Source organism: Lodderomyces beijingensis, assembly GCF_963989305.1.
Source record: "Lodderomyces beijingensis strain CBS 14171 genome assembly, chromosome: 5".
NCBI classification, from domain to species: domain Eukaryota; kingdom Fungi; phylum Ascomycota; class Pichiomycetes; order Serinales; family Debaryomycetaceae; genus Lodderomyces; species Lodderomyces beijingensis.
In genome coordinates, this window is record NC_089974.1 from 1,413,705 (window position 1) to 1,428,928 (window position 15,224).

At 43.5% G+C, this 15,224-nt stretch overlaps 7 protein-coding genes across 7 annotated transcripts; 4 read left to right on the forward strand and 3 right to left on the reverse strand. All coding sequences in view use genetic code 12, as the record gives it.

Moving 5' to 3' along the window:
• Window positions 1-48: 48 nt before the first annotated feature.
• On the reverse strand, window positions 49-2,348 carry LODBEIA_P44890 (uncharacterized protein; the record flags this gene model as incomplete). The annotated part of the gene is made up of 2 exons (XM_066974715.1): window positions 49-2,209; window positions 2,326-2,348. 2 exons carry the CDS (start codon window positions 2,346-2,348, stop codon window positions 49-51), a joined length of 2,184 nt encoding a protein of 727 aa, XP_066831427.1.
• A 312-nt stretch (window positions 2,349-2,660) lies between these two features.
• LODBEIA_P44900 (uncharacterized protein) lies at window positions 2,661-4,745 on the reverse strand (the record flags this gene model as incomplete). Its single annotated transcript, XM_066974717.1, has 1 exon — window positions 2,661-4,745. One exon carries the CDS (start codon window positions 4,743-4,745, stop codon window positions 2,661-2,663), a length of 2,085 nt encoding a protein of 694 aa, XP_066831428.1.
• A 1,233-nt stretch (window positions 4,746-5,978) lies between these two features.
• On the forward strand, window positions 5,979-7,343 carry LODBEIA_P44910 (uncharacterized protein; the record flags this gene model as incomplete). The annotated part of the gene is made up of 1 exon (XM_066974718.1): window positions 5,979-7,343. The coding sequence occupies one exon, from the start codon at window positions 5,979-5,981 to the stop codon at window positions 7,341-7,343; it is 1,365 nt and encodes a 454-aa protein (XP_066831429.1).
• Window positions 7,344-7,579: 236 nt separating this feature from the next.
• Window positions 7,580-7,999, forward strand: LODBEIA_P44920 (uncharacterized protein; the record flags this gene model as incomplete). Its single annotated transcript, XM_066974719.1, has 1 exon — window positions 7,580-7,999. The coding sequence occupies one exon, from the start codon at window positions 7,580-7,582 to the stop codon at window positions 7,997-7,999; it is 420 nt and encodes a 139-aa protein (XP_066831430.1).
• A 912-nt stretch (window positions 8,000-8,911) lies between these two features.
• LODBEIA_P44930 (uncharacterized protein) lies at window positions 8,912-9,766 on the reverse strand (the record flags this gene model as incomplete). The annotated part of the gene is made up of 1 exon (XM_066974720.1): window positions 8,912-9,766. One exon carries the CDS (start codon window positions 9,764-9,766, stop codon window positions 8,912-8,914), a length of 855 nt encoding a protein of 284 aa, XP_066831431.1.
• A 571-nt stretch (window positions 9,767-10,337) lies between these two features.
• LODBEIA_P44940 (uncharacterized protein) lies at window positions 10,338-12,563 on the forward strand (the record flags this gene model as incomplete). Its single annotated transcript, XM_066974721.1, has 2 exons — window positions 10,338-10,583; window positions 10,665-12,563. 2 exons carry the CDS (start codon window positions 10,338-10,340, stop codon window positions 12,561-12,563), a joined length of 2,145 nt encoding a protein of 714 aa, XP_066831432.1.
• A 539-nt stretch (window positions 12,564-13,102) lies between these two features.
• Window positions 13,103-15,139, forward strand: LODBEIA_P44950 (uncharacterized protein; the record flags this gene model as incomplete). The annotated part of the gene is made up of 1 exon (XM_066974722.1): window positions 13,103-15,139. One exon carries the CDS (start codon window positions 13,103-13,105, stop codon window positions 15,137-15,139), a length of 2,037 nt encoding a protein of 678 aa, XP_066831433.1.
• Window positions 15,140-15,224: the final 85 nt, after the last annotated feature.

The window sequence follows — 15,224 nt, forward strand, 5'->3', positions numbered from 1 at the left end:
TTGAAAGATATAATTTATATATATATATATTTGGTTTTCTTCTTCTCTTCAAAATAGCGTCTTGGATGGCTCCATCTGGCAGGACGCATAGTCAAACTTGAATCCATATTTTACAAATATCTCCCAAAACTTCAAGTCAAACACCTGATAGTCTCCAAATTCAAACTGCTGCTGTTGCTGGTCACCATTGGAAATCAACTTCAATCTCCTAAACCAGTAGGCGTACTGGTTAATTTCAAACGCTTCATTTGCTTTACCGTCCGGAGTACCAGATCGAGAAATTGACTTGCTGGTTTGAATTGCATTGTCTAGCTGGGCTTTGTACGGTTTCCAACCTAGTTCAAAGAGGCAACCCTCTGCTATTAGGTTTTCAGCTGGAGTCAATCCATAGTAGAATCCATAGAATAGCACAAATGTCAATTCTGCAATCACCGCGGCTGAGTTATCCTGGGTATTCTGCGCTATTAGGTTCTTGATCTCGGTCACCAAGCTGTCAAAGCCGTAGTAGGCTCTGATCTTGTTCCAGTGCGATTGGAATTTGGTCAACTGTATAGGGTGCTTGAAGCTGAAATTGGTAAACTGTGAATAGTAATTTGGTTGGACAGTGTTTGGCAAATATGGCTTGTAAATTGGAGAAGTATATTGGTTAAACTGGTCCGACTCAACCAAAATTTTAAACTCGTCATTGTTGCGCTTAGACGCAAACGATATTGCCAAATCCTGAATACCCGGCGGCACGCGTACCAAATTCATATCCGAAAAAAGATTGAGTTCTGTTTTGGATAATGACGAGTTGGATATAATCTTCCTGTACCTCTCCAAGTCAATCAGTTCTATCTCAAGTGGTTCAAACGGTATACTCTCTTCCTTAACGATGACGTTGTTGTTCTCATTCAGCACGGAATCAGTCACTTCTTCTTCGACAATTGGCTTCTCCAGTGGCTCTGGAATACCAACGGCAGCAGCCGCTGACCATTTAAGACTTCCAAGAGGTTTCGACGGTGTTGTTGCTGGTTTCAAAGTTCTCACAATCGCAGGAGAAGTAATATCGGGACTACTGGGGACTGTGTTTGCAGCTGGCAGTTGTCCTTGGCCACCCAGCACAGACAGCGACGCTGTCGCTGTCGCTGTCGCAGTGTTTGCGCTGGAATGAGACTGAGTAGAAGCAACTTTGTTCGGATGTTGTTGTTGTTGTTGTTGTTGTTGGTGTTGATGGTGGTGACCGGGACTCGGTAGCTGGTGTGTTGACTGGCCAGTTGTAGCCAGAGACAGCTGCAAAGGTGCCGATTTGACTGTAGAGTGTGCTGATGAATCGTGTCCATTCTGTTTTGTAGTGTAGCCGTTACTTTCCACCAGGGTAGGCTCAGTCGATTGGTCCTCGTGAATCTCAGAATAGTCCTCGTCACCTGCAGCTATTTGGTTGAAGATATCCTCGTACAACTCAGTCTCCTTTGTGAATTCGTATTCTCCATTTGTGTTCAAGTACTCTTCAATGTCGCCTTTCAAAGCAAATATGAGGTTGAATTCAACAACCATGCCGTTTTTCAACATCTTGATCAACTTGCGCAATTTTTTCTGGTGGAACTTGTTATTGGCAATCGTTTCCTGGATTTTCTCCTTCTTCGACTCTATCGTCGACAAGTTATTCTTTCTAATCTTTTTCCCGGCCAATTTATCAAACTCATGACTAGCTTTTTCAGTCTGTTCCCTAAACTGGAAAATGGCATCTTTAAAGAACCTGATAGAGTCGACAGCTTCAGTCGATAGGTCCTCGTATTCGTTTTCCTCCTCGTCTTCACTACTTTCCATCTCGTCGCTTTCCTCATCGTCGTCATCGCCATGCTTGCTATCCAAAAAAGTCATCATGATCGACTGGTTCGAAAACGTTTTTAGCTTCGTCTGCTTCTCCACGGACTTGTACGTCTCCATTGCATCTTCGATAATGCTCTTGTTTTCCAGAAGCTTGGTGCTGTAGGAAGTGCCCACGGGGCCTAGCGTGTTGACCGTGTCATTCAGGAGCCAGTGCTTGATCTGCTCGCGAAACTTTTGTAGCTTCTTAATCTCTTTCTTCAAGTCATTCGCTAGTTTTTCCTTTTCTCTTTGGTTATCCGAGTCATCTTCCGTGTTTGTTAGGCTCTCGTACCGCTCGTAGTGGTAATTAAAGTCCTGCAATCCTTCTTGGATTCGCTTGAAAATGATATCGATATCCCTGTAGGCTCTGATGTTAGTAATATATATTAGAAAAAACAACCCACACATTCATTTCCTCTTGAACCACTCGTTCAAGTGGAAGTTTGGTTGGTGAGTGACGTCCGAATCACATACTTTTGAAGCTTCCGGTTCGCCATATTCTCCCAGCTCTCTTTGCTTGTCCAACGTGTCGTGACTACTGTCAATGCAACAAAATTGAAATTTTTCTGAAACGAATTTTCTTTTTTTTTTTTTTTTGCCAAAACCCACCTGGTTGAGCGCTAGATTAAAGAAACTACACATTTTAGCCCTTTATTGTCAATATAGATTTCAACCACGCTAGGTGATCTGCCAGGCCAATCTCATACTCCACTTTTTCTGTTTTTTTTTTTACTTATTCACTTGTTTTTTTTAAAAAAAAAAATCTTACATACTCTATAACGAAGCTATCTCTCCTTCTCTCTTTCTATTTACAACTCGTCATGATCTATCTCATCATCTGAATCGTCGTCACCAAACTTGGCGTCGCCGCTGGCTTTTGCACCTGCACCTTCGTCTCCAGCAGCAGCACCTCCGTATAATTTGGCAGTGATTGGGTTAGCAACATCGACCAACTTCTGTTTTTGTTCTTCAAACTCTTCGCTTGTAGCAGTGTCAAAGTTATCCTCGATAAACTCCAAGGTTTCCTTAATGGCGTCGTCCAAGGTCTCTCTGTCGTCTTCGTTCAATTTGGAGCCCAAGCCAGTTTCCGACTTGTCATTCAATTGGCCCTTCAAAAGATGAGCATAGTTTTCCAACGAGTTTCTAGCTTCAATCTTTTCCTTCAACTCTTGATCCTGTTGAGCGTATTTCTCGGCTTCTTCAACCATTCTGTCAATTTCATCCTTGGACAATCTGCCCTTTTCATTGGTGATGGTGATACTTTCGGATTTACCAGTTCCCTTGTCAGCAGCTTCAACTTTCAAGATACCATTTGCATCCAAGGAGAAAGTGACCTCGATTTGTGGAACACCTCTTGGTGCGGGTGGGATACCGGTCAACTCAAACTTACCCAACTTGTTGTTATCCTTAGCCATGGTTCTTTCACCTTCGTAGACTTGGATCAAAACAGTTGGCTGGTTGTCAGCAGCGGTGGAGAAAATCTGGGATTTCTTGGTTGGGATAGCAGTGTTTCTCTTGATCAAAGTGGTCATGACCCCGCCCGAGGTCTCGATACCCAAAGTCAATGGATTGACATCCAACAAGACAATGTCATCGACACCTTCTTCACCACTCAAGACACCGGCTTGAACAGCAGCACCATAAGCAACAGCTTCATCGGGGTTGATACCCTTGGAGGCCTTCTTGCCGTCAAAGAATTGCTCCAACAATTCTTGCACCTTGGGGATTCTTGTGGAACCACCAACCAAGACAATATCATCAATTTCCAGCTTTTTAACGTTTCCATCTTTCAAAACTTGTTCAACTGGTTTCAACGTCTTTCTAAAAGCGGCAATGTTCAACTCTTCAAACTTGGCTCTTGAAAGGGTTTCTGAAAAGTCAATACCGTCAACAAACGAGTCAATTTCAACCCTAGTCGACATTTGTGATGACAAAGTTCTCTTGGCCTTTTCTGCTTCTCTCTTCAATTTGGAAATCGCTTTAGCATTGGTACTAATGTCGATATTGTGCTTCTTCTTGAATTGCTTAGCCAAGTATCTCACAATCTTGTGGTCGAAATCTTCACCACCCAAGTGGGTATCACCAGCAGTAGCCAACACTTCGAAAACACCGCCTTCAATCGACAACAAGGAAACATCAAAAGTGCCTCCACCCAAGTCGTAAACGATAATTTGCTTCTCCTCATTGGTCTTGTCCAATCCATAGGCAATTGCTGCCGCAGTGGGCTCGTTAACAATTCTCAAGACGTTCAAGCCGGCAATGGTACCGGCATCCTTGGTTGCTTGTCTTTGAGCGTCGTTGAAGTAGGCTGGCACGGTAACAACAGCGTGAGTCACTTTTTTACCGAGATACTCTTCAGCAATGTTCTTCATCTTACCCAAAATCATTCCCGAGATTTCCTCTGGAGAAAAAGTCTTTTCTTCGCCATTAAATTCAACCTTAACCACGGGCTTATTGCCCTTGTTTTCAATGGTGTATGGCAAATGCTTCAACTCCTTTTGGACAGTGTCGTCATTGTACTTCAAGCCAATTAGTCTCTTAATGTCAAACACGGTATTGTTGACATTCGAGGCTGCTTGATTTTTAGCTGCATCGCCAACCAACCTTTCCTCAGCGTTAAACGACACGTATGACGGAGTAATTCTGTTGCCTTGGTCGTTGGCCAATATTTCCACTTTCCCGTTCTTCATGACTCCGACACACGAGTACGTGGTACCCAAATCGATACCAATAACTGTGCCGTAGTTATCTGTCACATTGTCGTCGTCTGCCGCGGCAGCGGCAACTGCAAATGGACCGCCACTTCTAGGGGAAACCAAAAACGGTATCAACAAGATCAAAGCTACGTAAAGTAGCCCTATACGAGGGAACCACGAAGACTGACTGGATCTCATGGTATACTATGGATGGATATGAACTGAAAAGTCAAATCAGACCAAATCAAATGCTGTTGGTTTTCTTTTTGTTTGTTTCGTATACCGAAGAAAGCTGGATGTAGATGGGTCAGAGCGTGGTTGGAAAATTGAAAATTTGCAATTGATTTATATTGCAAACCAAAAAAAAAAAGAAAGCTCGTGCCGCTCGCACGCTCCATCAGCATAACCACCGCCATTATCATCGCTATTGCCACCACCATTGCCACCACCATTTCCGCCACGAAGAGAGAGAGAGAGAGAGAAACAGCGGGGGGAAATTTCACTCCGGCATTTGGATTACGTGTAACTTTGAGAGCCCATACTCCTCCTCGCCAACTGGATAGTAGTCAATAGGACGGCCTGGTAGACAAAATGAGAGAGGCAAGAAAGAAAGTTTACACGTCACATCTTACAACTCTATAGCATTGTCTGTTTGCCTCTAGAGGGGGGGGCCGGTAGAGTTCATCCGTCGTGTGTTACGTGTCCCTACGACTTCTGTGGGCGAGAAAAAAGGCTGCAAAAGTTGGCGGGGGTGGCGGCAGCAGCTACCATGTGTCGGTAATTTTGCGAGAGAGAGAACTTACTAGAAAGATTTAATTTTTTTTTGTTGACGTGTTCAATTTAACCTCCATTGGAGATCCCCCTATGTAAGTGTGTGTGGAGGGGAGACGTGTGGCGTGCAGTGTCGTGTTGACAAGATGAGAGTGCGACACTGGCGCTCTTCTGAAATTTGCGACATTGGCACGTGCACAGTAGGTCGTGCCCAGTTGTGGAGGAGGGGATATGCTTCTCCCACAAACACACATGATGTTACTCTATCGCCACTTTTCACCCACTACCAGAAAACAGACTGTACACGCTAGCAAGATTCAACAGATTTGAAAGATCTCTTCTGGCGCGAAGTATACACACTTACAGGTAAAATCTCGCCTTTTACTGAAGAGCTGCCTCGATTGATTGATTGGTTCTGGTTTTCCAGGTTCTTGTTTCATCTTCAGCTCCTTTTTTTAATATTTTTGTTCCCCCCCCCCCCCCCAAGTCTCATACCTGCCCTTCACTCACTCACTCACCAAAGCGCAATCATCTTTTTTTTTTTCCAATTTTGAACTCCGCACTTGTTACAAAATCTCGTCACCACGGGGAGACAACTAGCACAGCAAGACTATTGCTACTACTACTACAATAAGTACTAGAGCCACTATAACTACAACGATGTCTCAGCACTTTGTAAATGAAGAGTTGAGCCAGCTACAGAAGGAAATCTTGTCCAAAAACCCCGAAGATGTATTGCAGTTCTGTGCCAACTACTTTAACAGTAAATTGCAGGGGCAAAGACAACAGTTGTGGTTGCAGCAATCCAAAGCCAAAGAAGCAGGTATAGACTTGTTTCCCCCGGTTGAGTATACCCATTTCCAGGTTTCTGCGGCTAAATCTGCCAATGGCAAAGAACCCAGTTTCAAGTCTCCATTTGGCTTGAATGACCCCCATCTGACCCACGATGGTGACCCAGTATCGGCTCAAGAAAAAGGAACAGAAAAGGCAGGCCTTTTCAAATCCAACTTTAATCTCGAGGAAACTGATCAAGCTCCGCTCACTAAAGAAATCAGTCCCGACGATCCATCCTCAAAACAACAACAAGCACCATCACAGCCTTCTACGGCTCAAGCTCTGGAGCAGACTGACAAGAGTAAAACGCACCAAAAGCAAATTCCAAGGGCTTTCAATGCGAATAGAAGAACCTCGGTCTCAGCTGAAACATTGAACCCGGCAAAATTGAAATCAGAAAGCTGGAAACCATTTCAAAACAATTTGTCCGCCACGGAAGAAGAAAACTTGGCAGAGAACCTCCAAAACAATTTCCTTTTCAAGCAGTTGGACGAAAACTCGAAAAAAACGGTGATTTCGGCATTGCAGTCCAAGAATTTCAAAAAGGACGCCGTTATCATCAAGCAAGGTGACGAAGGTGATTTCTTCTACATTATAGAGTCAGGCACGGTTGATTTCTTTGTTAATGACTCCAAGGTCAACTCAAGCAGCGACGGCTCTTCATTTGGGGAGTTGGCATTGATGTACAACTCGCCCAGAGCCGCCACCGCCATTGCTGCATCCGACGTGACCCTTTGGGCATTGGATAGATTGACTTTCCGCCGAATCTTGTTAGAAGGCACCTTCAACAGAAGGTTGATGTACGAAGATTTCCTCAAGGATATCGACATTTTCAAGTCACTAACTGACCTTGAGCGTTCCAAATTGGCCGATGCATTGTTCACCGAAATGTACAAGAAGGGTGATAACATTGTTACTGAAGGTGAAACGGGGGAAAACTTTTATTTGATTGAAAGTGGCTCGTGTCAAGTCTCTAGTGAACGGTTGGGAGAGATTAAGCAATTAAACAAAGGTGACTATTTTGGTGAGCTTGCCTTGATCAAGGATTTGCCGAGACAAGCTACGGTTAGAGCCTTGAATGATGTCATTGTGGCAACGTTGGGCAAATCCGGATTCCAAAGATTATTGGGACCCGTGGTTGATGTTTTGAAAGATAGAGATCCAACAAAAGTCCAGGATCCAACAGCTTAATAACCCTATACTATAATTTTTTACGAATCTTTTATTGCTTCTTTTTTTTTCCCCTTTTTAATCTGGTTATTCTTTTAGTATATATGTTTTCATGAACTTGCTTGAATTATCTAAAATTCACCTTCACATTTGACTGGAAAAAAAAAGGTACAACAAAAAAAAAAAACAAAATCGAATAAAGATACAAACACTGTAATTTTTTCCACCTGAAACCACCACCACCACCACAACAGACCATGTCAATTGGAATAGAATCGGTGCTTCCTTACACAAGAGGAGGCAAGCTCCCCTACTGGCTCCTCTTCATATCAATAGTCTCAATATTCAACTCGTTCCAATCGTATAACCATGACTTATCACTAACGAAACAAGTATACAACAACAAGCCGCAGCAAGTGACCAATTTGTCAGCACGCACATTTGGCACATGGACATTGATCACGTCGCTCGTGAGGTTATATGGTGCTTACAATATTACTAGTGCTCCCGTTTATCAGTTGACGCAGTTGACTTTTGTTGTTGCTGCGTGGCATTTCGGGAGTGAGTGGTTGGTTTTCGGCACGACAAAGTTGGGCAAAGGGTTGGCGGGGCCTTTGGTTGTTAGCAGTGTGAGCTTGGTTTGGATGTGGCAGGTGCGGAACTTTTACGTTTTTTGAGTTCAATTATGGGAAAAGGGGCCAATGGGCGGATGGAGGGGTTGGAGGAATGAGCAGGAGATTGTTTTGAGAGGGTAGAGGTGTGGCGGTGCTACAATTGTCCATTTATAATAAGATTGAGAGTTTTCGCTTATGTCTCTTCGTTATGAAACTATGTTATTCTTGTCAGTTGTCCTTCTGTTTTAATCTCTTGATGTGTATTTATTGTAAAGAGGTGAGGATGACGATGCATTTTCGATCGAGTTTGTTGCAAAATGGGTGCGAAATAGGTGACGAAAGTGACGCAGTTGCAGCACGCTTGCAGAAACAACAAAAGGAACAAGATCAAACAATCATATCAGTCGTTGAGATGCAAGATTGTGTCCTGTCGCTATAGAGAACAGAAGTTTTTAAAAATACAATCTAGTAGGGTAGATAGTTGTTCGTGATGATCTGCACAATGTTTGTTCTATTTATGAGTATCCTACAGGCTGCATCTGAAGTCCATCAGACGACACTTTGGCCGAGTTGGTCTAAGGCGCTAGACTCAAGAACCTTCAAATTCTTGTGACTTTAACGAGTTGTGAATTCTAGTATCGTAAGATGCACGCGTTCGAATCGCGTAGGTGTCACTATCTTTTTTTTTTTTTGTTTTTTGCCGGACCTTTAGAACAGATCAAGTCACGTAGAATTGAAGGACGTCTGTTCCATATTCTCCACGTTTAGCTGTACCTATGTTATTTGCTCTAGGTTTCCTATCCTTATTTACTGTTGGAGGTTTTTTGATTTATTTCTCTATTTCTTTATAGAACTCCTGAGTCAGTACTACAGCTCCCCTCATAACATGCACGAGTGAAGTAAACTTCAAAAGTTTTAGCAGCTCGGATCTGGCAGTATAAACATGGGCTCAGTGGCCTTTCCCAACAGATCCGCCTACTTTAGTCTCAATTGCTTCAAAAACTGATTTTGAACATTCTCCAACACCATTTTCTGCTCCGTCAACAATGCCAACTGGGTAGTTTGCAACTTGAGGATGGTTGCTTCTTCCGTGGCCGTGTCTTTGTGAATCTCCCTGAGCAGGCTCAACTTGTTTGAGAGCACGTTGGCATTTTGGTCAGCAAGATCCTCCTCTCGTGAAGCTGGCGCAGCTTTCGAATCCGAGGTTGTTGCGATTGAGGAAGTGTGCAACTTGTCATCTAATATGCTCAAAGTCTTTGATATTTTTTCCACATGTTTCTTGATGTTGACTTCTTCTCTGTTCTTTTTGCCGTTTGCAATAAAGTAAGCCTTGTGGTTTTCAATGGTGAGAGCAGCGATACTTTCAGTTTCACTCAAGTCAATCACGGTGGTTACCGGTGTCAGCGAGTCAGCGAAATAAGCTTGGAAAGGTAGTTTTTTGCGCGATTGAAGCTGTGAGCTCAGGTTGTATGTTAAATAAATGGGCGTTTCAACTAGCGGTATTTGGTATGTGTTGCAAAAATGTTGCATTTCTTGCGACATTGCCACTGTCGACGAGTTTGGCTCGTTGGAACTGGAGAGTATTTGGTATATACCGAGCACCAAGCACTGCGGGTAGACAAGTTTCAACTGGCCGTGTCTCTTGTAGAGGTAGTCGTAGTCTACCGAGTTTGACTTGGTGATGATCTCAAACGAGGTCAATACAACGAGCTTGCTGCCATCTTCTCGATACCCCAATACTACTCCAAATTGCAAATCTATATTTCTTGCTAGGATATCCGCTATATTTAGGAGTAGTTGCGATCGGAGTTGCACCAGTTCAATCATCATCACCCTTTTCTTTTCCTGAGGTCGGTTCCAGCGTAAATTGGTGTTGGCTTGCCCTGTTGTGATAGCTTGGACCGGCCTATTCAGTGGGTGGTGGGGGTTTTCATATGTCTGGCTGAAACCGCGGCGCTACCAATTTTGGCAGACGGCTCAGCATCAGCCAGAAATGAATAAACTCGCCAACCACCCAAAACTGTGTGGCTCTTGATAACGAGATAAGCAGTCTATTGTTGTTTTCAACGTGTCAGCTGACCCAGGAAGTATCAAAATGTACGTCCCGCCATGCCTATGGATGGGAGGGGGGGGGGAATATCTCCATTGGTAAAAGTTATTGAATCTTCCCATTTAGGTAACCGGTGAGGCTCTCGCCTTCGCTCCTTTTAATTTATTTTTTTTTTTTTTTTTTTTTTTCACTCCTTAAAACTCTTCTCAAATTTTATAACCATGAAATGCCACTCCTTCTTCTCAACCACATCTCAGGGGGAAAAGGGCTAATACAAGTTTTTCAACAAACTCGTATATATATGTATATAGATCTATATATTGATACCGTATGATAACCGTGATATAGAAGATGTCGTTGCACGATCCCATAACCAGAAAAAGAGACGTTGAAGTGGATACAATCGAGGAGTTCCGAAGTAACAAGAGATTGAGGAGTGAAAAATTACCACAATCGTCGTCAGAGATGATCTCCTCCAACAAGAGCGCCGCCGGCAACGACAAGACGAAAAGGTCAATAATGAGTCAACCGGATAACGACTTTTCAAAGCAAATGTTCTACCAATATGTCAAAACAGCATTCACGTCCTTGGAGAAGGTATGTGCCTTTATATGAAAAATTTTTGTTCCCCTCGTTTTTTATATATGTGACATACTAACTCAATTTTTTTTTGCCTAGGACGATTCACTACAAATCGACACATTGACCGATAAGATCAACTTGCCTAGCTCGAGCCCGGATGCAATAACACTAGCTCATTTTAGCATCATTTTGAAAGCGCTCATCCACAACACGTCGAAGTTGGACAACAGAGCTTGCAGCAACTTGATATTTGCCATCCTTCGATATAAATGGTTGGAAGTTCAAGAGGAGAGCCTGGAAGAGTATTCCATCTTTAAGGACTTGTATTCGCATTTTCTCACTGTGTTGGTTAGTACTTTGCCCAAGTTTCTTAGTGAAGTGTTGAACAAGTTGGTTCAGGAGTTTGAAACATTTAACCCGTCAGACGAGGTGCTACCCAGCCACCATATAGTCTTGCGAAAGATACTCAAGTTTATCCCGCTTAGTATCAACTCGATACCACAAATCTTGCAGGGCAATTTCCCTCACCATATCTCGTCTTCAACGTCAGAAGTTCTCAACTATGTGCACAATTTGTTGAAAATCACAGAGTACAGTCCAGAGTTGCAGTTTAGTGTATGGCAGTTGATCGTTGAGTGTTGCATTAAAATCGACGTTGAGTTGCAGAATGAGTTGGATGATTTAGATGACGACGAAATTGAGGAGCTAATCAATGGCAAAGAGGATGACATGGAATTGCTTGCAAACTCAGACAATGATGAAGACGAAAATATACACCATAGAAAAGAGGTGAAGGATGTAGAGTCGCAAGGTGAAGATGCCGATGCCGATGCCGATGTTGACGGAGAGGTTGACGGAGAGGTTGAATGGATAGACCCAACTAATTCGACCCAAAACATCAAGCAATTATCGTCAAAGCTAGACAGTATAGTGCATTTGCTTTTATCAACCACGTCAACTTCATTTACCGATGAAGAGATAAGTAACGGCAATGGTGTTACTCTTTTCAACACCATAAATTCTTTATTTAAAAGTCACATCCTACCTACACACTTCACCAAACTGATTCAATTCTTATTATTCCATATCACTCAATACCAACCAGAGCTCGCTGATTCATTTTTGGTGCTCCTCATTGATGTTGCCTTTAATCCGAGTGAAATTGTCGAAAAAAGGTTGAAAGCCATGCAATATCTTTCTTCCTACATTGCTAGAGCCAAGAACTTGTCACGCCATCAGATCGTCTTCATCGTGAGCTACTTGATGGGGTGGATCAACAAGTACATCATTGAGAGAGAACAGGAGACCTTGGACAGGGAAAAGGACAACAAGAAGAACAAGAACAACGAATCAAACCGACAAACTGGAGGAATGGAAAGATTCAAGCTTTTCTACTCTGCATTTCAGGCATTGCTATACATCTTTTGCTTTCGACATGAAACGTTGCGCAAGCAAGATAATAACTACACGGGATCCGCCGATTCAGAATGGGAATGCGACTTGGACAAGTTTTTCCAGCGCGTGATCATTGCCCGGTTCAACCCATTGAAATTCTGCGACGAGACCGTGGTCTACATATTTGCCAAACTCGCGACGAAATTGAATGTGTGTTACTGTTATTCCATCATTGAGCATAACAAGAGGGAGAGAATGCTTCAAACTAATGGGTCGGTGACGATGCCTTCTGCAGTGGGGAATTTCAAACAGAAACAGGAGTTTTTGGACCTAGAGGCGTATTTCCCCTTTGACCCCCTCGTGTTGCCCATGAGTAAGAAAATCGTCGGCCGCAATTTCGTTGAATGGTCGGAGGTGAACCCTGAAGAAGAAGATGACGAAGATAGTGGGTCCGGTAGTCACATGGACGACGACGATGATGAAGAAGAAGACGATGAAGATGATGACGAAGAAGAGGAAGATAGCAGCAGCGGAGAGGACGGAGATAGTAGCAGCGACGAAGAAGAAGACGACGACGACGACGCTATGGCTGATGAATGAGTTAGGTTAAACTTGACATTTCCAAGACATTTGATTGTAAATTTCGTTCACACTAAAACCTGGCTTCTTTTCTTTTCTATACCTGCTCTACAACGTTTGAATCACCCGCCAATCGAGACGGGATTGTTCATAAAGGCGAGATACTTGATAAACTGGAATTGCTTGATTATGGCTTTTCTTTGTGTAATGCTGCAGGATAGCCACAGTTGACATATTAAATTGAAAACTTGACGCAATCGAAATTCGAATCTACTCAAGTGAGCAAGCTACCACTTTAGCACTAGACGCATCTTGTGCACCTTATCTCCACCATCAAGGTCTAGAAACCATATTGTTCCAAATTGATCCGGTTCGCTTGTGCAAAACTATGGCTCAACCACGAGGGATGCGAGAAGGGGGAGAAAAGTTGGAGGCTCATCGTCTCAAGCTTCAGTAGCCAGTACTTAACATGCTTCAAATTTCTCTAACATTCATTTCCCCCCAACGAGGAAACCAAAAAACTCCAAACAGATTGTGTGTAAGAAAAACCATCGCAGAAAATGGAACCATCTTTATCGCAAGGAGTAGGCTATGGCCTTATCATCGGGGGTGGAGCTTTCTTTGCAATTATTTTAAACTACGTCACATTTCTTCAAAACAAATATAGTAATCACAGTGCCAAAAAAGTCGATGAGTTTGTTTCTGGTAGCAGATCCATCGGATTTGGTCTACTATTGAGTGGTATCCTATCCAACTGGACCTGGAGTTTGACATTGCTTGAATCGGCTGTAAAAAGTTACGACCAAGGTATAATAGGCTCGTACATGTACGCACTCGGGGGGATACTTCAAATAAGTGTCTTTTCAATCGTTTCTTCAAAGATCAAAACCAATGCAAATCTCGTCACCACGTTCCCGGAAATGGGCTACTTTAGATTCGGACGTGCGGGCCATTTGAGTTTTCTTTGGTGTGGGTTCGTGTGCAATGCCATTGTGAGTTCATGCATCTTGCTCGGTGGAAGTGCCGTGTTCGCAGCGGTGACGGGGATAAGTCAATATTTCACCTTGTTTTTGGTGCCCTTTGGCTGCGCCGTGTACGTGAGTTTTGGTGGACTAAGAGCAACGTTTATTTCGGATGCAAGCCACACGTGCATCATCTTGGTGTTTCTTATAGTTTTCACGTTAAACGTCTATTTTGTAAATGACAAAATCGGCTCACCTCAGAAAATGTGGGAGTTGTTGCAGTCTTTGCCGCCCGTTGAGAACAACTACCACGGCTCGTACCTTACATTCAGATCAGAACAAGGTGCAGTCTTTGCCGTCATTAGTGTAATCACCGGTTTCGGACTAGTTGTCAATGATCAGGCCTACTTGTCTCGTGCAGTTGCTGCTGACCCAAAAATCACTTCAAGAGCATATTTTTTCGCTTCAATTTGTTGGTTCGTCATTCCGTTTGCAATGGGTGCCACGTTAGGTCTCGCCGCGAGGGCCTTGTCTGTGTATGCGGATTTCCCCGAGTTATCTGCATTTGAAGTCGGCGAAGGGTTGCCGCCCGTGGCAGCTGCCGTGTATTTGATGGGCAAGTCCGGATCTGCCATGATATTGGTGATGATCTTCTTTGCAGTCATGCTGAGTTTCAGCGGAGAGCTCATTGCAACCTCCACCTTGCTCTCGTACGATGTTTACAAGCGGTACATCAGACCTGATGCCACGCCCAACCAAGTGGTGAAAGTTGCTAAAATAACTGTCTTTGGCTGGGCCATTTTCTCGTCTTGTCTCGCGTCAATCTTTTATGGGGCTGCCAAGATATCCATGGGGTGGCTCTTCAACTTTTTAGGGTGCGCGACAGGTGCTGGTGTATTTCCCATCGCGTTGTCGTTTGTCTGGAAAGATCTCAATAAAATCGGTGCCGTCGGTGGTTCCATCGGGGGCATGGGGATTGCCATTATAGTGTGGCTAGTTATGTGCAAGGCCTACACGGGAGAAATCAACGTCACCAATTTGTCAAACCAATGGGTATCGTTTGCCGGTAACGCAACGGCCCTTATCATGGGAGGGTTTATATCCATAGTTGCCTCGTTGATCTGGCCTGCCCATTTTGATTTTGAAGAAACGAGAAACAGAACCATTTTGGTTAAAAAGAAGCTCCCTCAAGTTACCGAAACCAAGGGCAGCGGTAATGACGACATCAAAACCGCCTACAGCGAGCCGGAGTCTGAAGACAACAAAAAATTTGAAAAGCAACAAGTTGAAGATCAAGAAGTTGAATCGCTTTCTCACAGTTCTCACAGTTCCGAATTGGACATGAACTTGGAGGCAACGATTGACCACAAACACTTGGATCATCAGTTTAAAAAATACTGCGGCCTAGTGGTTCTTCTTGCGGTTATCGTGACGTTTGTGATTCCCATTCCACTAGGAGCGTCGCCGTACGTTTTCAGCCCCAAATTCTTGTACGGTGTCGTCATAATCATCGTCCTTTGGTTGTTTTTCTCCTTGTTTTATGTCGTCATTTTACCAATAATCGAAGCCAGACACAGCATATGGAGAATCATCAAGAAGCTGGTGAATCGTGTCGAGAAGGCTCCTGAGCAATAGCATTAGAGGATACTGTTGTGTAGAATCATCTTGGTTGTAGAAAACCATTGATTGTCGTTTTTTATTTATTGTCGTGTTTTTGGTG